This window comes from Amblyomma mixtum, chromosome 5 (assembly GCF_055824585.1).
Source record: "Amblyomma mixtum isolate Tamu chromosome 5, ASM5582458v1, whole genome shotgun sequence".
In the NCBI taxonomy this organism is placed as follows: domain Eukaryota; kingdom Metazoa; phylum Arthropoda; class Arachnida; order Ixodida; family Ixodidae; genus Amblyomma; species Amblyomma mixtum.
Window position 1 is genome coordinate 32,770,389 of NC_143016.1, and position 20,916 is coordinate 32,791,304.

Consider the following 20,916-nt stretch of genomic DNA (forward strand, 5'->3'; position numbering starts at 1 on the left):
CCTCGGAATTCTGCGTGACGACCTGTGCGCACGTACACGAGTAACACGTATCATCAGTCAACGCTCCGATGTTAGCGAGGGATGAAACTTCCGGACTGAACTGAGAATGCATAAATGTGCGGCTGCCAACCAATAAGATTCAAGAAAGCACTTGTGAAGCTAAAATCTAGCTTTGCGCCTGGCAACTCAGTGTACCCCCTTCCCGCATCCTCCACGCTTCCCTCCTCTCTTGAAGCGTACGGACTTACTTGAATATCTCGAAGAGCCTGTGTCAATTACAGACATCAAGTAGCAGTTCCGGGAGATTGCTAGATAAAAGGTCGTTCGGTTGTCTGTACTGTCATCCTCCGAGGTCTTTGTTTCTTCCACTATCCTTGCTACAACGTACAGCAGCATCCTATCGAAATCTGTGTGTCAGGCCAACCTCTTTGCTTCCTTATCATGAAGTTATGCCCTCTTTGCTAAGCCCAAAATTCTTTCAGGGTCAGGGTCCCTTCAAATTTCGCGCGCTGCAATTGTAGTTGATGATGATAGTAGTTTTATGGTGGGTGGTACTAAATAGCATGCGTTGTTGTGGACAACGTGGTGTGAAATAGCCTCGCGGCATGCTTTCTGTCGGGCTGACAGCGCAGACCACACCCTAAACCGACTCATTCGCTAATGTGCGGTAGCAAAAGTCTAGCGAAAGGACTCCGCGAGGCGTTCACCTTCAGCACACCTTCCTCGTGTCCAACCAGTGATGCAACCCGTAAATGCAAGGCCGAAACAGTGATGTCATGTAATTGTGCGATCGAGCCGCTTGCGCACGAACCAGCAAACGTCGCGCGCTCGCGTTATTCTAACCGATAAAGTCCCGTTCTGCGCTGGATACGTTTGGAAGAGAAGAAGAAAAAGACCATTTTGACGAACATAATGGCTTTCAGCAGGTGAGCTTTGGTCATGTGCATTCAGTGCAGAGCATTAATCATCCAATTATTCCCTTAGAACTGAAAGATGAATTTCGCTTTCTCTTAGTCGGAGGGCCAGTCAGCACTGCTTTCTTTTATTTTATTTTTTTGTTCTGTGTACGTGACACCTTTACTGGGCTGGTAATGTATTGAACACGCAGACAACAAGTCTTATGCATATTAGAATCGGATAACATTCAAGTTTAATTGGGGCATGCGTCGCTGTCTGCAGCGATAGCGAGATTTAAAAGTACGGCGGTGTAAGGTCTTATTTTTGTCTTATCGCTTGATATTTGGTTTTTCCCATGAAGCAATATAATTATCAATTATCAATATAATTATCAGTATAATTATCATAACCGTAATACATTGACAGACGTTTTGCGTACGATATCAGTCTGTGTGCCAGTGTAGTCTTGTTTTGTTTTTTTCAGGCCGTTAGCTGCCTTGTTGCTGCACGCTGGTCGCCAAAGGCTGACAAGCATTTCGATCTGCCCCGTGAGGAACATCATAAGTATTCATGAGCCACTTCGTCCAAAGACAATGCCAGAAGGTATGATCACCATCTGTCTTTAAGGTGTGACTGTTGCTAGGAGCTTCTACGGCTCGCAGGCGTAATCATGCAATATGAGAGCGGCTACACACAGTATTCTTGCAGGCAGACATAATTTCCACACCCATATGAAACCATGGAGTTTAATGTGGCCAATATAGGCATTTTAACACCTTGATATAAGTTTATGACCTTTATGATGAGTGTGCACGATTTATTTTGTGCTTTAGTTATTTCATAATTTTCATGGTCCTGTGCACTGACTTGTGCAGCTGCAGTGTATGGTCATGGGTACAGGTATCTGCAGAAATAAGTTCTGAGAGCACAGAAACCATGGAAAAGCATAGTTTTGTCGCAATCGAAGCATGCAGCCATGAACTGAACAGTGTGCTCTGCACTTCTCTAGCGTGACCTGAGCAGTGTGTCTCCGAGACATTGTAGAGTCGCACTGGCAGGCAGTGAGGAAATTCAGCTGTTCTGCAGCTGTCAGTTTCAGCACATTTCTGGCAGCACCGATACACGTCTTCTGAGGTGACACCAGTTATTATCATCTGTCTGTCATTTAGACAGCAGACCTTGAGTCATCTTGATTTTGTTAGTTGATGGCAGATGTTTTTGCTGAAGGGACTCTGGTAAAAAAAAAAGCACACTGCTAATTTCACCTACTGTTTGGAAGAATCATGATTAAGGTGTCACTGTCAGTGCATGATGTGTGACATGGCCACAGTATATTTGTGCGTGTGGCATGTGACACACAAGTGAAATTGCATTGCTTCCTGCAAACATGTTCAAAGGCTGCGTCTTCTCCTGTGCAAGTGATAGTATAAAATTTTTTAATTGCCTCAGATATAACGTCAGCAACTAATGAAAACCAGTGGGACCAGTGACATATTCTATCTCGAACTCCGTATCAACACATTGTGAATAGCAAATATGCTTGCATATTTTAGATGACATTATGCCATGCGATGTGGTGCTTGCATGTTTTAGCTGACATTATGCCATGTGATGTGGTGCTCAACTATGCACTTGTGATGCTGTGTTTCTGATAAATATGAAAATTGAATGGAATTTCATATATAAAATATGAATGAAGAGTCTCGTCAATTATACATCACTCTCTACCGTGATGTATTTGTGACTACCAACACACTGTTGCCTAAGAGCAATTTCTTGCTTTACCCGTAGAAGTGATTTTCTGAGATGTGAACATTGTACCAGTCTGCCATCGTGCGATGCCAAGCAAGGAATTGCGAGGGAGCCAATGGGCCCTCTACCAGCTCTAGGTACCATCAGCAAAAAGGGTCATACTGTAGTCTGTGTGACCAGGATGTACTAGCGATTGATTTCAATCATAATAAGAGGTGCATATTGCTGGTGTACTGCACTTGTTAAAGGTTAACATAATATGTCTTCAATTCTTTGTTGAGATTAATGACATAAGATAGGCTTCCATGTTTTGTATGGACTGTGTCATGAACGTCACAGTTGGTTCTGCAGTCTAATGCCCTCTTGTGAAAAGCTAATGGCAGAATTGTTAAATAACGCCTGGATAAGTGTCCAGCAAGTCCTAACATGATCTGCAGTATGAAAGAAATAAAAAAACAGGTGTGGAAAATGGGCTGTCATTACAAGAGGCAGAGGCACCTAAGCAGGAGCTGATGTCTTAAAATCTGCGAACCATGCTTGAAAACCAACGACTCGGACAACATGCCATCGGTGATGCTGATGTCTAAAGCTTCCTTCCTCCTGATGTGGTCACTGTGTGATCGCAGTGTCCCCAATGATGCAGTGTGCCCACAAAAATATTTGACTCAGGCGCACTCTGCATTCTTTAAAAAACTGAGTCATTTGACAAAATTCTGGCTGCACTGTTAATTAGCAAAGACGTTGTAAAACCATTAGCTGCTTGTTGCATAAAAGGCCTGGCCAGCATTGGTAACACTCGTAATTACCTAATTATTATTGTGGTATACATTATCATTAGGGTTTGACTTTTCAGTTTAAACAAAAAAAATAGTCCTAAAAGTACGCTGAAATCAGTTTTTGAAAAAGGTCAGTATTCTTGACATGCGTGCTGCAGCTAACTGGCTACCGAATAGGAGTTGCACTCAGTAAAAGAAGAGAAATATAACGTGTGGAAGCCATGGGCATGGTGAGAGGTATTGTTTCATTATGTAGCCCAGTTGTACATTTTTACCTATGGGTCCGCTACCTTACACGCCTCCACAGACTGGGAGGCTCAACCCCGTCACCGAATGCTGTATGCCAGCATTGTGGTTCACTGGTATCACCAACTTAGGGCACTTAATTGGTTAAGCCCGTTGCTTCATTGCATGGAAGGAAGGTCGCAAACATGCATAAGCGGCACAGAAGTGTGTCGTTTTCTGGTTACCAGAACAATTCAGAATTCCCTTGCTGTCATCAGCATGCAGACCATGTGATTTCCTGTGCTCTTCCTGAACAGCCCAGTGATAACATGGCAAAACCCATCTTTTAGAAATGAACTGCCATTTGCATTTTTGTTCAGTGATTCTATCATTCAACTGCCATTACTTTTTTTATTTGAAAAAACATTTTTTTTTTCACAATTAAGCACTGCTATGAGTGATTACAACCATTAGTTAATTAATTTACAGGTAAATCAAATGCTCAGGCTGACAGAAAAGCCAGTATAAACTCCAAGTGACTTTTTGCTGTACAGGAGTACCATATTAATCACCGAAAAAAAACCGACAATCCATCTTTTGGAAATAATATTCACCGAAAGAAATGAAAATGACATTCTAAATAAAAACTGAAAAAAAGTCAACCAAATTTTCAGAAAATAAAAACTGAAAAATCTAACCCCTAATTATTATGTTATGAAAAAAAATTCATGTTCTGCAATGATGGAAGCTTGTTATAGTCTGAAGTTTCCTTTTATTTCACATTTTCAGTGATGGAAGCTCTAAAAAGTTATATTGGAAATATTGGTGAAATGTAAGTAGGCTTGAGTTCATTGCATGTGCAATTAAGGGTCCCTGTTCCTTTGCATGACTGTGATACTTATGAGATCTGCTTGCGTGCTTTCACTGTTTTTCTTCCAGAAATATTGATGCAATCCTTGTCAGGCATGTCGCAGTCCTGACCATAGCATGCTGCTTATAAATGCACCACACAGCTGCACTTTCTCTGCCTTTGTTATAGGCTTGTAGCAAAAGCCTGATCCTGGCCTGTTGCTGCAAACATCCTTGCTCCTTATACGTAGCTTTCCCGTTCTTAGCACCCAGCTACGAACACGACGATGCATGACTTGTTTCACCTGCACTTCTGTCATGTTTTATTTAATGCACGGATTGGACATTGGAAACTTTTGGCTAGTCAGTTCCATTAAGAAGGTGGAAAGGAAGGATTCTGTAGCCTAAATAGCAAAACAAGCAAAGCAGGTTTATTAAGCATGATATAGGTGTCGCAGGGTGATACATATTTAATGGGCATGTCATAGTGGTCGTGCTGCACCTTGGACAAATGGTCATTTTGAGACAGGCTTGTACTCTTTAGTAAAGGGGTTTTTGAAGGGGGCAATGCTGCATCATTTTTAACATCTTTGAGAAGGGGGGCAGTGGGATTGTCCTTATGGGCATTTCTTACATGTTGCAACTACATATGCCAAGCAACCCAGATTTGATATGCTGCTGATGCTAATACAACTGATGACTCTCTGTGTTGCTTTCGTATCCTAACCCAGCGAACAAAAGTCCATGCTTTCTTTTTACTGAAACCCGAAAATCACTTTCTGAATAGTATACCCAGCTTTTCTGAGAGTTTTCTTCCTGCTGCTCTATGTTCAGCATTATTTTCTTCATAAATTTCTTTCTAGAGGCATTTCCGAAGCTGGCCTCATTGATACTTATGAAGGGTTGTGTTTTAACCATCTTTTTGAGGATACTTTAAGCAATCTTGCTCATAAATTAGGGAGGACACATTTTAAAGCCATTTTCTAAGTTACTGTCTCTCATTTTTTGCTGCTACAAATGTGAAAATTGCTATTCAGGGAATTCTAGGCTCTGTTTCCACATAAGTGCTATTTTTCCTTGCATACATGATGTCTGGAACCTTTTTTTGTTGTTGTTGTCTTCAGAAAAAGTGTCCACGAGAAGCTCCCAAAGGCCCAGGAGGAGCTGCCCACTCGTAGCATGCTGGACAGCTACGATGAGTGCATCATACCTGTTGCCACCTCAGTGACAACACAGAAGAGCCACACCTCTGGCCAGGGATTTGTTCGTTTTGGTCGTATACTCGAAGACATGGATGAATTTGCAGGCATGAAACATTTTGCTAACAGATTTATTTTCCTCACCAACTTGGGTACTTTCAGAATACCTTGATACTAATGATAAAGGAAAAAGTTTTTCTCAGCTATTGCCATGGTCATGCAGAAACCTTGCTCAGAGATGCTGTGTTGTGGCTTATCTGATTTGACTGCAATTATTGCATTACAGTGTTCACTAGACAATGTTACTTGTAAAGTACGGTTCTGTTCAGTGTGATGGTGTCTTGTGGCACCATGTGAGCGTGATTGCAGCAGTTGCTAGAGAAGACTGATTGTGAATTGCTTTTTCTTTCATAATGCAGCGACATGCTTACTTGATTTTTCTCTTGATTTAGAGCTGTTTCTATCAGTTCTGACCTAATGATGCCGTTATGCGTCAGTGTACAAGAAGCCATTGTGAAAGATAAACAGACACAGTGTTTGGCAGTCTCAGTGAAGAGCATTGTGACTGAACAGAGTTAATGGGAAACCTATGTCTTTGGATTTGATTTAAATCATTTACCTATACATGCTGCAGTGTTTTTCCTGCTTCAAAGGGCTTTCCTGCATGCTTTGTTGTGGCTCGGTGAGATCCCGTTTTTGCTTGCTGGTTTGTTGCCACCATGTGTTGGATGGCATTTACTGATTGGGTTTTCCTGTGCAGTATGGGTTTCGTACCGGCATCTGCAGTACCCAGGTTTGAGCTTTGGCGTGCCCATGCCCGTCAGCATGGTGACTGCACTGGTGGACAGCATACACAGTGAGGACATGGAAGTCCGGCCACAACACGACCTCAAGCTGCGTGGCCACATTTCCTGGGTCGGCAAGACGTCCGTGGAGGTCACCATGGAACTCTTGGCTGTAAGTTCTGTATGGGCACAGTGCTAAGTGTGGTTTGTAGCTTATGCAATAATTTGGTGTATAAAACATTATTTTCGTGATTAAATCAATAAAGCACCATGATACTCCAGAAATCTGAAAAACCTGAGCTTGGCAGTTGCCCAGGAAAAAATTCGCATTTACCCGATGTAGCTGTTCATTCCTAGGCTGCAGTAAACTGTATTTGAACTAGGTATTCACTGCATGAATGCTGCGTTTAAACATCTTGCAATGGGCATGCATTTTTCATTCGCTTTGACTGAGTATGCAGCTTCAATGCACCCAAAATTGTGCTTTCGTAAGACACTCAAAAGTGATAATGAGGCTCCAAAGCTTTTTGGTGTTGATTTGATTTTTCCAACATTGAAGAATTGTAACTTTTTCATTTTTACCTAAAAAGCGCTAACTAATTGAGCTACAGCAGGCAGCGTAAGTTTCAGATATTTTGTTTGTTGTCAAGCTTAATAGCCATGTGCTCAGTCCTAATTTAATGTTCAGTTATACTAAATGATTTAAAGCTAGTTAAGTCATTGCCATATTTTGTCTCGGAATTTTTCCCTCTGCACATGCTGAAGTTAACAGAGAAGGCAGTGCCGTTGTATTTAGTGCACACTGAACTCAACTGGTGCGCACGTCAGCGGTGTTCACAGTACCCGCTATTACGAACAGAGGCCTCGAACCTGAAGAGAATTTCCAGTGAACTGTCAGCACACACGCTGAGTCAAAGAGGCGTCAGCATGGCGCCAACATCCTGAACATCGCTATGGTGGCTAAGTAATCAGTGAAAGTCTTCCTTTGTCCGTGGAAGAAAGAGTCACTCAACAGCTGTTACGAGGCAGATGCTGCATTGTGTGACGACTCGGGGATGTTTGCATTGCTGGGAGAAAAAGCCTTCTCTCCTGTGGGGAACAGTGGTGTAGAAAACGAACAACTGTCCCACTGGCACGGTGGTGGAAACAGACTCTCGCTTTTCCCTGGAGTGACTAATGGCAGCAGCAATCCCCTCCCTTCTGCAGGCAGCACCGGAGTGTGAAATCTGTGGGCTTGCTACAGAAATGCTTCCAGTTAACCCGGTTCAACAAGCAGTGTGACCAGGGCATGCTATCTGTGGTACTAAATTTCTCTCCACCGTCACCAGTGTTTCTGGAAGGCTGCGAAAAAACATCATCACTATCGGGAGAGCGGACTCTCGCCACCGGAACAGCAGCGAGAGGTCAGCGATGCCGCCTCTTGCAGTGGGTGGTCCCCCATGTTATCATGAGTGGCCATTTGATTGGCCATTGATAATGTAGCAGGTTTCCCCAGCTAGGGATGTAATGACGACCAACCGTGTTTAAGCGTCCAGACGGCATGTGTGTGGGTGCCTTCTGATTTCTACTTGTTTCTCATGCACTCCTGTAAATATGTAAAATAAACCCCTTGTAAATTCCTCTCCTCGAAGATGTCCCCCTTCGTCACATCGCAGCAGCAGCCTTTCGAGACAGGATCCCTGGACCTCGACCTGGCAGAGACGACCAAGTCGAGCCAACAGCCCACATCTAACACTACTCAACTTTGTATTTTTGCAGCTGCTACCTGAGCAAGCCAAGCATTTATTGACTGCAAAGTTCGTGATGGTTGCTATGCAGGCCAATTCATCATCGTAAGTATTGTGCCTGTCACATGGGCTGCTATACTTAATGACAACCATACAGTTCTGCCACCTAACAAGTTTCACACTTGATAGCAAGTCGAAAGTGGTCATATTATAGCCCAAGACTTAAGGGGGGAGCCTGGTCTTGAAAAACAAAATTTTATTAATGAAGTCACAGTCAAGAAATCTTCAGGGAATATGTATTTTTGTGTGCCGATTCTAAATATGTCATTTAATTTCATATAAAGCAATTCCTTGAGCACTTATGTAATTGGTTGGTTTATGGGGTTTAACGTCCCAAAGCGACTAAGGCTATGAGAGACGCCGTAGTGGAGGGCTCCGGAAATTTCGACCACCTGGGATTCTTTAACGTGCACTGACATCGCACAGTACACGGGCCTAGAGAATTTCTCCTCCAAAGAAATTGTTATACATGTATTTTGTGAAGAGCTTTGGAAAAAATTTCTTGCGGGAAACTTGCTGAAATGTATGCCATTGAATTCTCTTGACACCAAGGAATGCAATAAGGGTAAAATTGTCTTCCTGCTTATCGCAGAACTTAAGTTATAGAGTTTTGAAGTCACTTCAGAAATGGGAAGAAAAGAGTGTGTTCCTGTTTGTGAAGTGGCAGCTTCAGTACCCGATAACTCAAGTTCTATGACAGCCAGGATGATAATTTTACCCTTATTGCATTCCTTAGTATCAAGAGAACCCAATGGTATACCTTTCAGAGAGTTTCCCACAGCAAATTTCTTTCAAAACTCTTCGCAAAATACTTGCATAAATTCGCATAGGTGCTTAAGGAATTGTTTTACATGAAATTAAATGACATATCTAGAATCAGCGCACAAAAATATGTGTGCCCTGAAAATTTCATAACTATGACTAGATCAATAAAATTTTCTTTTCAAGGCCAGGCTCCCCCCTTAAAGAATGAGAGAAACTGTTAGGTGCAAAAAAACCATGAGGTTGTCATGCGCAGAAAATAAGTAGTAACCGTGTGGTTTATTTTTCTAGCATTCTGCAGCATTCTGTAATTCCAACAATTAAATGATTTTGTCCTTTACACTCACTGCAAATTGCCAAAAGCAAGTTACAGCACATATTTGCTTCCATTTTTATTGCCAGCATTAGAGTAGCAAGCAGTTTTTGCATAGTCAACACCCTTTAGCAAAACATCAGTTAGGAAAACTGCAGACATTTGCTTGCTTCTTATGCTTGGAGAAATATATTCCAAATGACTGAAGCATTTTTGTCATTCATTTTGGTCACATATGGCCCACACCTTCCCTGACCATGATGAGATTTAGTGATTTTTCAATACCTTGAGGAAAAGTAGGGCATAAGTCTAAAAAATACATTATAGTGATTGAATGTATGACATTGGCTTAGAAAAGCAGCAATTTCATGCAAACAATATTCTTGCAGGCAAGTAAGTAAAGTTTATTGGATAATTGTCATTTTTCCACTGTGCTACTTTCTATTGTGTTTATTGGTAACACTCAGCCTGTACTTATCTGCAAATAAAGTTATTGCTGGGAGTTAAGAGCTGCTGAAATTCCCTTCTGTGGTGCAGAAGTTTATGTCAGCTGTTTTCTCTCGGCTTAGATGCACATACAATCAGCATCAGATCAAAATCTGGGAGCCTTATCTTTTACATGGTTCAAGTGCATACAGGCCAGTTACTGCTGGATTGCTGACCCACCATGGGGAAAAATATTACAAAATAAAAGTTAAGAGAGCTTGCCACAGAAAATTACCTCACCTTGTTACAGTTTTTTGTGATACTCTCTCGGAAAGACATGAACCAACCTTTGAGGCACAATAATTGGAAAAGAGTGCCGCAGGGGCGGTTTTAAATTGGCATCATAAACTATGAATAGACAGTTAGGTGCCGTTAACTTTACCTTGTATTTTTTTCTAATTATTTCTAGTTTCATCCAGCTGCAATCATCAGAGGAGAATTAAGGCAAAATCACCTCTTCTGGTTATTTATCAAATAACTGCCTGTTGCCCTTTGGATGCCAAGGCAGGACTGCATCCAACAACAAAGAAAAAAGGGAACCACTAATGGTGTTCACACAATTATAAAATTAAATGAATACCTTAATACTTCTGCAAAAATCATTACTAGTCATGAGATTGCCTGAAGTATTATGCATAAATATATCATACATGATGCTTGTATACCTTGTAGTCATGCTGCTTTTGTTTAGGTAGTATCATATGCTCCTATATCTTTTTTCAGCACTGTACCTGTAAACAAGCTTCAGCCAAGAAATGAAGAAGAACAAGCTATTTTTGATGAAGGAACAGGTAAGACAGCTTAGTTTCCCTTTGCATGTGCAACACATGGAGATTCCTCACTGCAGTTTTCTGCCATGTAGGTATTGACATCAAACATAGGACACCTCCTCTGCCCAGAAAAAAAACTGCATGCACATAGCTCTTGCCCACACTTCTGTTAACATCTTCATTAAATGAAGACTAGAGCTACACAGCATCATTGTACTGCTACACTTTGTAACATAAAGCGTTTGTTTTGGCAACTGTCACTCAACTTTTGATATAATGTCTGTCTAAATTAGGACATAATTTGCGAGTAAGGTGCTGTTTTCCAACTTTAAATTTCTTTGAAGAAACCAAAAAGCCACAAACTGGTATCAGCTCTCTCTGTTTATCTTCAGTGCAAGATAAACTGCAATTATAGTTTTGTAACTTAGTTTAATTATATAACTACTACTCAGAGGCATGCTGTTCTCTCCTTTGTTTAGAGCAGTTTAGTCAACACTGACAACTAACGTGCTGCAAGGTGGTTCCATGTTAAGGTGTCTACACAAATTTGTGGAACGTGTGTGACGTGTGAAGAGAGTTTAAATTTTCTCACAGTCTGCAAACAAAAGGTCCACTGCTTCGTTCACACAGGCAGGTGCAGACGGTACCATTAAAGATGTACATGGTTTTAAAGTTTAGCGTGGTATCAAAGGAACATTCCTAGCTAGTACAGCTAAAAATGGTAAACGTAAGACACTGTACTTAAAGTGCAAGCAAGGGCATGAGAGGTGTCTCATAGTGGTGACGTTTTTGATGGGGAAAGTGGAGAAAAAATTTACCAGAAGTGATGCAGGGTGCAGAATTGATCTAGACTTGCATGGAGCATGGACTTAGTGAGCCTGTGCTTAGACTTAAGTCTTTTCGCTAGTTTGCTCCATCGCAAGGCACAGAAGTGCAGAAAAAGCGGCAGTCATGCACAATAGCTAAATTTGGCTGACTATACCTAGAGAAAGGATGACGGCAAGTAGGTTTTTGTTGGCAAACAATTGTAACAAAACTGATGTCAGAACTGTGAAATCAGTCTTGTCTCTTAAGAGCCTGTGTCCCTCTAGCATAAAATAGGGGTGTAGCCCCGGTAGAGGTTGCTTGCTTTGTTCCGGTATCAGCTTGATTTGTGAGCATAATTTCATGATAGATATTCTAAAGCACAGTACCGAACTGAAAATTATAAAGCTTTGGCTTGCTTTGACTGGGCTTGACAGCCTCCAGTTCTGTAGTATAATTTTGTGCCCAAGAAACTAAAATTTTAAAGTTGGTAAGTGAATCTTAGTTAAAGACAGTGTCCCTCTTGCTGTACAGTGAACTGCACAGACTTCACTGACTTATCTTCATAGTTGGATTAAAAAATAAACCTCTCTAGTCTACAGTGATTAAAAACTGTATGAAAAGACAAAGAGGGACTGTTCTGTGTGTATGTGTCTTTTTCATTTACTCATCCTTGTCTTTTCATGCAGTTTTTGAAATGAATGACAAATGCCAGCTAGCTCAACAGAAAATGCTGTTGAAAATACAGTGATGGTGTGCCACTCTCAGTGTCAAAGAATTTGAGTCTGAGCTGGCAGAACGCTGCATTGCTGTTGATTTTGCTATTTCGATTTCCCATAGCCAACGTCGCACAAAGGAAGAAATTTCAAGCAAGTGGCATTCTCAAGCAGCCTCCAAACCATGAGGAAAGGGATCTCCTGCACAAGATTTTTTTGGAAGACTTTGATCCAGAGTAAGCTAGTTATGCCATGCTGAGAGTGCATTGTTTTGTCACTGGGAGCTGCCATTGTAGTCCCTTAACTGAATTTTTTTTTTAAATTTTAGGACATACATTCTGAGATCTGATGAGTGCCCCGCTGGCGCCATTTGGATGAGTGACGCACGACTCACCAATGTTGTCATCTGCCAGCCTGAAGTAAGTGGGTCATAGCTTAGAAATGGCAATACGAGAAAGTTGAATTCTGCCACCACGGCAATCTTGCAGTTCACTTTAGCTTGTACAGTTGTCCCTTTCCATTGCCCAAATCATTCCTGTTGCAATCAGCTGCCAGGTTTGAAATCAAAAAAGTTGATGAAAGCTTAACTGAGCTGTATATTATGTAAATTGGCTGAATCATTAGGTTGTCAGTCATCCAAACCATCGTCAGAAGTACTGTCTGCAGGTCACAGACATTGCTCTACAAGTACTACTCTACAAGTACTTTACCAGTACAAGTACAAATACAAGCACTTTAAAGTGTCTTTGCAGCCAGGGCCAGTACGTGATGCTCGCAAGTTTTTCCTCTTTTTTTTTTTTGCTATTCTATTGGTGTTGACCTAATGCTATGATTTCTACATTTTCTTTGGGGGTTTAGTTTGAGAACCTCTACAACAAGGTGTTTGGTGGCTTCCTCATGCGGAATGCCTTTGAATTGGCGTGGTCAACAGCATTCATTCTCAGGTCAGTGCTGGTTTTTTTTTACACTGCTCCTACAATGCCTGCCTAGCTGTGCAAAATTCACTTTTCTTATTTTTGACAGTTCTTACCATTGAAGTTTCCCTGAAGATTATCATAGTTGGTGTCACATTGCTAAGGTAGTGACAGCTCTTTCTCATTGCAGTGCTGCAGCATCGGCAGCATCTGGCAAAATTTGTCTACGCCCTAGCAGCAGTGCACAGTCCACAGTTTCAATTTGCAACCATAGTGCAGCCACAGCGCCTCAACAGTGTCATTCATTCCTTGCGAATATGAGGCCACAGTGTGAAAAATGCCTGCCTTGCGTTTTGGCAGAACTCTGCAGGCATTATAACTATGGTATAAAGGAGCATATGATACATTAGTCAAGGTCATCAGATAATGAGACGTCAAGATGCATTTTTCGATCATAAACAAGAACAGATAAAGTAAATAAAGATATGAATTCTCTCATGAAAGTTAGGCTTGCTGTAGATGTGTATACAGTGCTTTTTCAGGCGAATTGGTGCAGCTTGATAAAGCTTGTAATGCTTGAAAAACACAGACTAATACGAAGCAGAAAACAAGCACTTTCAAGCACTACAAGTTTCATCATGACAGACCAACTTGCCTGACAGCCCGCTTGTGAAATTCACATAGCAGTATTCAATTGCACCTTGTGATGTGTAACCATCATGGTGTGAACAGGGTTGCAACAGCTGAAGTAGGTCACAAACAGTGTGCTGACAATGGGAGCTAAAAGCATTTCATGCTTAATACAACCCGCTAATTCATGCGCGTCTGCTCTGTTGCTTGAACTAAAGCATTGCAAACAATGACACCGTCTATTTTGCGAGCAGATATGCCTGCCTAAATCGGCATCAGTGTTTGCAGCACCTGTCAGATGGCTGTATAAAAGTAAAATAAAAGTCCAGCCAAAACAGTCTTGCAGCATCCTTGCCAGGCGTGCACATGCCTTTTCATTGTTGCATCTCCGCGACTTTATTTCATTGGCAACATCTGATACACCAGCAAAACTGCAGGTTACAAATGCGACTGTTATTTTTCACTAAATCTTGCGCGGCTGAAAACTTCTGCGGCTAATTGGGCCTTTTGGCACAGCCTGGCGCAACTGGTGCAGCTGTTGCATCCCTGCATGAATCTTAAGACTTTTCTGCAAAAGTGAAACAAAGGAAACCACCATGAGTGCCATTTTTATATTTCTTCCAGCTTTATTTCTAACCTGGTGGTGAATGACAGTCATTGGAAAGCAATCAAAAGGCCAAAATGAAGCCATGCAATGAAAAAAAAAATTAAATTACATTTTGGGGGATTCCAGCTTATAGCATTTGCCGAGAATATTATGTTAGCATCAAGCTTTGCATTATTGAAAGTGGAATGCATGTCCAGTTAGGAGGCAGATAAAGCCTAAAGGGTAGTCTGAAGTAGTGTGTGCAGTGACCTCAGAATTTGTGTATTGCACATTCTTTGCTTACCATTGTGTACTTAAGTGTGATAATTGCTGCAGCAACTACGAGCAAGCAGTGCTAATGTGCAAGTGACCCTAAAGAAGAATTTGTGCTTCACTTACTAGTAAAAAAAATTAATGCAGCCTTTGTGTGCAGTGACAATAACTTTCTGTTCTGCAGTGGACGCCGCCCCAAAACATACCACACGGCTGACATCTGGTTTAGGAGACCAGTGCAGTTGGGCTCTCTACTTCACTATGAAGCGCAGGTATCAGGTGCCAGTGGCTTGTGGAGATCACTTGTTGTGTGGAGAGCATGCTGCAAGGACCTTGTAGCAGCTGTTCTCAAAAGATGGCCTACAGACGTTTTGGAGTCCTTCAAAGGCACTCATTTTTGAAGCCCTTGCTCTTTAGTGTAGCCTACTTTTCATGGCTTTCCGAGGAGACCTCACTGAGCTGTGTGTACACAGGTCATTTAAGCTGAGCACGTGAAGTGAACATTGCCTATTTAGGGGCTTAGAGAATTAATGGCCTGTACTTTCATGCCTGCTCTCAAGACCTCCACGTCTGCTTCACCAGTGCTCAAGAAGCCAGAGACCAGGGAACATTAATGATCAAGAATAATTGCAGTAGGGTATGCAAGCCAAGTGTCAGCTAGATGCATGTCCTAATTTATTGACATGATCCTTGCATTTGCTCTGTGCAATTAATTCTTCAAGACAAATGGCTGTGAAAGTGTATAGTTACTCATTCAACTCATTGTTGGCACTCAGCATTAGGTAATTAGGCTATCCACTGCGTTTTCTAATGCAGCAGTGTATTCTGGGCTTTGCAAAGCAGATTTTCATCCACTTTTGTATCTTCACTTCGTGGCACCACTTGCACTGTACAGCTTGTGTGTATGAAGACCCCCCATGTCTCTATGAGCATGCATGCAGCGGCTGCATAGGTGGGAGGATAGGCTATCCATGTTATTCAAGTGAGCCAGGAAAAAGAGAAAGAAATACTGGACAAAGGACGTGATAGTTTTGCTGGACTACAGGGACTCCTGTGAGAAATCGGTGGAATCGGTGTAACTTGGTTTACAGTTTGGCTGTTGGCACGTCATTTCTGCTTTGTCCGTTGGCATTGGCACAATAGCACAGCTGGTAGCATGATGATGCGTGCTTTTATGTCAGCCTGAGCGAGTGCTCCTTGTGACCTCCGCACCATGACATCATTGTGAGCATGCCTCAAAAAGAAGACAAGGAAAAGCAGTCGCAAAATAGCAATTTTGCGATTAGTGCGAGCGTAAATCATTGAAGCATACAACATTTGCTCTGGATAAACACACTGGTGATAAGTATAATCGTCTAAACATGGTTTTTTTGAGGGGGGATGCATGCTAATTGGTCAGTCATCATGAAAAATGGCAGCACAAAAAAAAGGGGGACGTTGAAGAAACTTAAACTACAGAACAAGTGCTGTAATTCAAGCGCTTGTCCTGTGGTCTATGTTTCGTCGATGTCATCCTTGTTTCCTTTGCGCTGCCATTTTCCATGACGATTGACCGACTAGCCAGAACTAAGATATCGTTAATTGATCAGTGTTAGAAAGTGGTAGAATGGGTGATGCCAATCATGCCCACTCTAGTAGTCGTATCCTTTTGTGCTCATGCATTAAAAGAAAAAAAATTATCTTGTCACATTTATTGATGATGTAATCATTGATTCATATGCAGTTAAATATAGCTCTGAGAGCAATAAATATATAAGCCAGAATATTTTAGTGTTCCAGAAGTTAGTTGTGAAAACAAGCTGCAGTGTGCCTCCATCTTGGCAGGCTATTACATACTTAGCTGTGCATTAATTAGGCCTTGTGTTATTATTTTTACCACACAGGTGGTGTACACCAGGGACAACTTCATGCAGCTGAATGTGAATGCAACTGTGATCAAACCCGACCAAGGCACCAAGGAAATCACCAATGTTTTCCACTTCACCTTTCTCCTTGTTGGAGACAGTCCGGCACCCCGAGTGGTCCCGAGGTCTTATCCTGGTAAGTTATATTGTTTCGTGCATAACCCGCTACCCATGATGAAAGGGGGAACACCCATTTAGGAACCAAAATGTACGCCATGTTTGGTTACGCCTGCATCTTATATTGGTACAGTCTTGCATTTCTGCACAAAGTCATGAGCTTTGTCTTATAGTACTATTGTTTTGCCTTGCAGTTCAGTGCAGTTTTTTAGTTCAGAAGTAAAGCTGTTTAGCAGTAGTGCTAACAGTCGCGAGGTCAAACATCAGTGACAACCAATTTCTGTGCAACCATCAGTAAAATGCAGGATGCAAGCCTTCTTCTGGGTGTGGGAAAAAAAAAAACCTTGGCACAACTCATTTTTAGTGCAGTAAGGTGATCAGGGCGCAGCAAAGGGGTTTGTATTCATGAACTATTCACTTTTTCCCTCCAGGTGCAACTTTGGCGTCATATTATGTTCACAAAGACTAAATTTTTTTTCAGAGCTGATGTCTAGTAGTGCAGATAGTGCCTTTCAATACTGTGTCAACGAAGTTGCACTGTGTAATTATTTCCTCCATGTCATCGTCTTGGAATATTTTTACCATTATGAGTCAGAATATACTTGATTGCTTCAGTGATTTTCTGATACATTTCGATAAAACAAATTTGCAACTTTTCACAACTACTTTTTCAAAATTGACCTGCATGTTGGACCTTCATTAAAGAGGCAGCAGTTAAGAAACGTGTGCAACAAAGTAAAGTGCAGCAAAACCGGCCGAGGAGTGTCACCACTCCCGTGCTGCAAACTTTTGCACTTTTTTTCCCTTCTCTACTCATCACTGCACTTTTACTAGCCTTCCTGAACCCTCCACTACGGCGTCTCTCATAGCCAGAGTCACTTTGCTACGTTAAACCCCATAAACCAAACCAAACCAAACTAGCCTTCCTTTCTCAGCAATCCGCACCGCCTTCTTTCTGGATTCATAACCAACTTTTTTTTAGTTCGTGCTTTGCCTCACGGTGATGAAGCCATCTAAAAAAAAATTGGCTGTGGTTTAGCTCTGGTTAAACCTGGTAGAGTAGCGAGAGGTACATACCCCTGGCTACGCTTAGGTTTCGCTTGAAAATAGGACATATGGTGCAGCATTCGGAGGTCGTGTGAGCGGACGCACTTCACATGCGCTCCACAAACTTTATCCTTTATGACCGGATTACCTCATCCCAGCCATCTGAAGCTAGTTTTATCAGCCTCTGCTTCTCATCAGGAACCTGCCGATACCAACCTTTCTCAGTTTGGACTACCACATCAAGAGGACAAGTCCACATAATTTTCTCACAGCACTGTGCTAAGAGGCTAATCCTCGAATACCGAACCACAAATACCGAACGCCGCTAGAGATGCAGCTTCGCGCTCAGACCACCGGCATGTCAGCACCGGCACATCCAGGCGTAACTGAGTTAAGCCACAGCCTTCTTTCAGTCTCCCTGATTCACTTTCCATATCTGCCGACGAATCCCACCAAGCCGCCCCTTCTATATATACGATGCAACGCCGGCTCCTCCTCTGTTGTTGCAACAAGGTTTCACCAGCTTCTCCTCTGACGTCATGCCAGATCGTGCGGTGAGCGGCGCTGCCAGCTACGGCAGTTGCTAGGCAACGGCTCAGCTCACGGTGTGGCCATCGGCCACAGCGAAACGGCGAGAATACGGCCAATGTAGCTCTCGCTACAAGAAATGCCATTGTCTTTGGTATCCATTTGCCCCCGAACATTAGCCTCACGATCCCAGTTTTCATGCGTGCCGCGATGTCGTCATTCTGCGGGAAGTACATCGCTACGGCCAGGCACTTATTACTATAGCCGTTTCTTGTAAAAAAAAACTTACTAAAAACAAAAAAAAGAGTGGTCAATTTGCACAGTTAGGCCAAATGTGAATTAGGTGCTGTCGCAGTTTGGTTTTCCCTTCACTTCCGGTGTTCAGATCCAGTGTTCACGGATTGGAATTTTTCGGATAGTGATAATGGGTTAATGTCTATATATGTGGGTGATTCTCTATACTCTTAGATCCCTGGGAGTCTTCTTACCACTCCTGGTGCAGTGGTGCAGCAATCAAGCAATGCGTTACTGCCCTTCTATGGCAGGTGTTGCCAGTGGTGGGACTTTGGTTGGGCTACGACCCAGGTTGCCCTTCCGGGCAGCCTCTGACAATTACACAATTAAATGCGCTGCTGCCCGACTCGGTAGGCAGGTTGCTGTATATATATAAACAGGGCAGGCGAGCAGCCTGCCACAAAACCGGCTTTAGACAAACCCATAAACACACAACACCCAAATGCACGGAATGGCCACTAAAAGTGCGAGCGCACTAAAAAAAAATGTAGTCATTGAGTTTACTATAGCAGGGTTCTGCTGTATATACAAAGGAAAAAATATTACAGCAGTGACATACAAAAGTATAACAGCACCCTCGAAATTGTATGTTCCATCCCCTAAGGTTTGGTTTGGTTTATGGGGTTTAACGTCCCAAAGCGACTAAGGCTATGAGAGACGCCGTAGTGGAGGGCTCCGGAAATTTCGACCACCTGGGGTTCTTTAACGTGCACTGACATCGCACAGTACACGGGCCTTGAATTTCTCCTCCAAAGAAATTCAGCCGCCGCGGCCGGGATCGAACCCGCGTCTTTCGGGCCAGCAGCCGAGCACCATAGCCACTGAGCCACCGCGGCGGCCCATCCCCTAAGGGGCTAACCCAATGTATATCTGGCAGCTACCGCTTCTCTTGCAGTTTGAGTAAAACTGCGAGGATTTGTTTTTTTCGCTAGCAAAGACAGTAACTATTAGTAACATTTGGGGAAATAAATTCAATTTTTACAGTCAACCCTGGGTTGCACATGATGTGAATAGCATTACAGCTGCTGCATGCTTGAAAGTGTTTTGTTGTGGTTTTTTTTTGCAGAGAGTATGCTGTATATCGAAGGGAAGCGGTACCTAGACCTTGCCATGGAGTCTAGACGATCTTCGGCAAGCCACAGAAAAGGCCACGCAGATCATGGTGCAGGTCACAGTGCAAGCCACAGCACGGATCACAAGCCAAAAACTGGAGCAGCTTAAGCACTGGCCCAAGACTCTGCCCATAGTCCAAGTGGAAGCTCAGCTTTCACCGGTTGTGAAGATGCTTTTGCAGCAGCCATTGACAATCAGTACAGCATGTGGATGTATTACCATTCAAAAAAAAAGGTGCGCTGCAAGTGCACTACTATATCATTTTGCACTGAAGTGTGCATTGCATGCCAATTTCAAGATGGCCGAGAGGTAGGCTTAAGAACGAGCACTCCACAATTCACTTTCAGCTCAATGTTGTGGTCTGGATTTTGGTACAATTACTTACCATAAAAAGCACATTTTTCTCCGAGATATTTGAGCTTGTTACCTAATTATATACATAGTAATATATGTGCTTATATATATTAAACATCTTTTTAATATCGTTTGCTGGGCTGTGTACATACCTCTACAGTGGACAGATTTTTCACTCTCTCTAGGAAACTGTGTCCGAAAAAATCTCTCGTTCCCAATATGCCGGAGGATGTAGTCAGTAGCTATGTGCACTTCTGAAGCTCCTCATGACTAAAGCTCGCCATGCGTCACATACACAGAAGACTGACGGCGACCATTTTCACGAGCTCGGCATACGATGGCTGTACTAGACAAAAGCGAACCCGCCGCTGCATGAAATGTGCGGTACGAATGGTACGGAACAACAGACAACCGGCTGAAGCAAGCACTCTGCCCGCAATGGAGCCAAAATGTGCATCGCAACCAGCTAATGCACTCTGGTCGCTTGGGTATAATGATTAAGAGTTTTGGTCATCAAAACAGCACTTCCTTGACAGTTTCACGGTAGAAAAAAAAGTAGTTGCGGTAGTTGCGGTGCGTTTTTCATGGGTACGCCAACTTGACTTTGAAATGCACTATCATTTTCTCCCGCACTCTTCGCTGCTACCTCTTCCCATAGTCTGAACGAAATACTCTGGATATACGAGTTCCGCAAACTGCAACTAGTCAAGTTTGTGCAGCAGAAGACGTCCAAGAACGATGCGAATTAGAAATCACGTGGCCGCGATGTGTTAACTTGAAAATATCAGCCTCGCCATTTGCGAGGCTTCTTCTAGCTTGAATTTCATTTGGTTGATCAAGTTTCGGTTTCCCTCGCAGTTTTAATTAACAAGGGTTCACTGTACACATTACCTATATGGTGGCTTGGGCAGGAACGGAGATTGTGAATGAGGTCCAAAAATCGAGCAGTAAGCTGCGGTGCATTCGAAATTTCAGGCACTCTTATACACTGGCTATATGGGCCATGTCGCAGCGTCACGAAAAAGTCCAAATAAT

At 42.6% G+C, this 20,916-nt stretch overlaps 1 protein-coding gene across 1 annotated transcript; it reads left to right on the forward strand.

Moving 5' to 3' along the window:
• The first annotated feature begins 897 nt into the window (after positions 1-897).
• Positions 898-19,952, forward strand: LOC149341690 (acyl-coenzyme A thioesterase 9, mitochondrial-like). Its single transcript, XM_089543857.1, has 13 exons — positions 898-926; positions 1,382-1,500; positions 4,440-4,482; positions 5,624-5,805; positions 6,459-6,655; positions 8,242-8,315; positions 10,555-10,622; positions 12,246-12,357; positions 12,450-12,540; positions 12,980-13,065; positions 14,709-14,796; positions 16,408-16,564; positions 19,481-19,952. The coding sequence occupies exons 1-13, from the start codon at positions 913-915 to the stop codon at positions 19,633-19,635; spliced, it is 1,386 nt and encodes a 461-aa protein (XP_089399983.1). The 5' UTR covers positions 898-912; the 3' UTR covers positions 19,636-19,952.
• Positions 19,953-20,916: the final 964 nt, after the last annotated feature.

Bases quoted from the DNA above. Each gene is read 5' to 3' on its own strand.
- LOC149341690 (XM_089543857.1), top strand. The intron at 10,623-12,245 runs GTAAGACAGCTT...GATTTCCCATAG, and splicing joins TATTTTTGATGAAGGAACAG to CCAACGTCGCACAAAGGAAG. The intron at 12,358-12,449 runs GTAAGCTAGTTA...TTTAAATTTTAG, and splicing joins TTGGAAGACTTTGATCCAGA to GACATACATTCTGAGATCTG.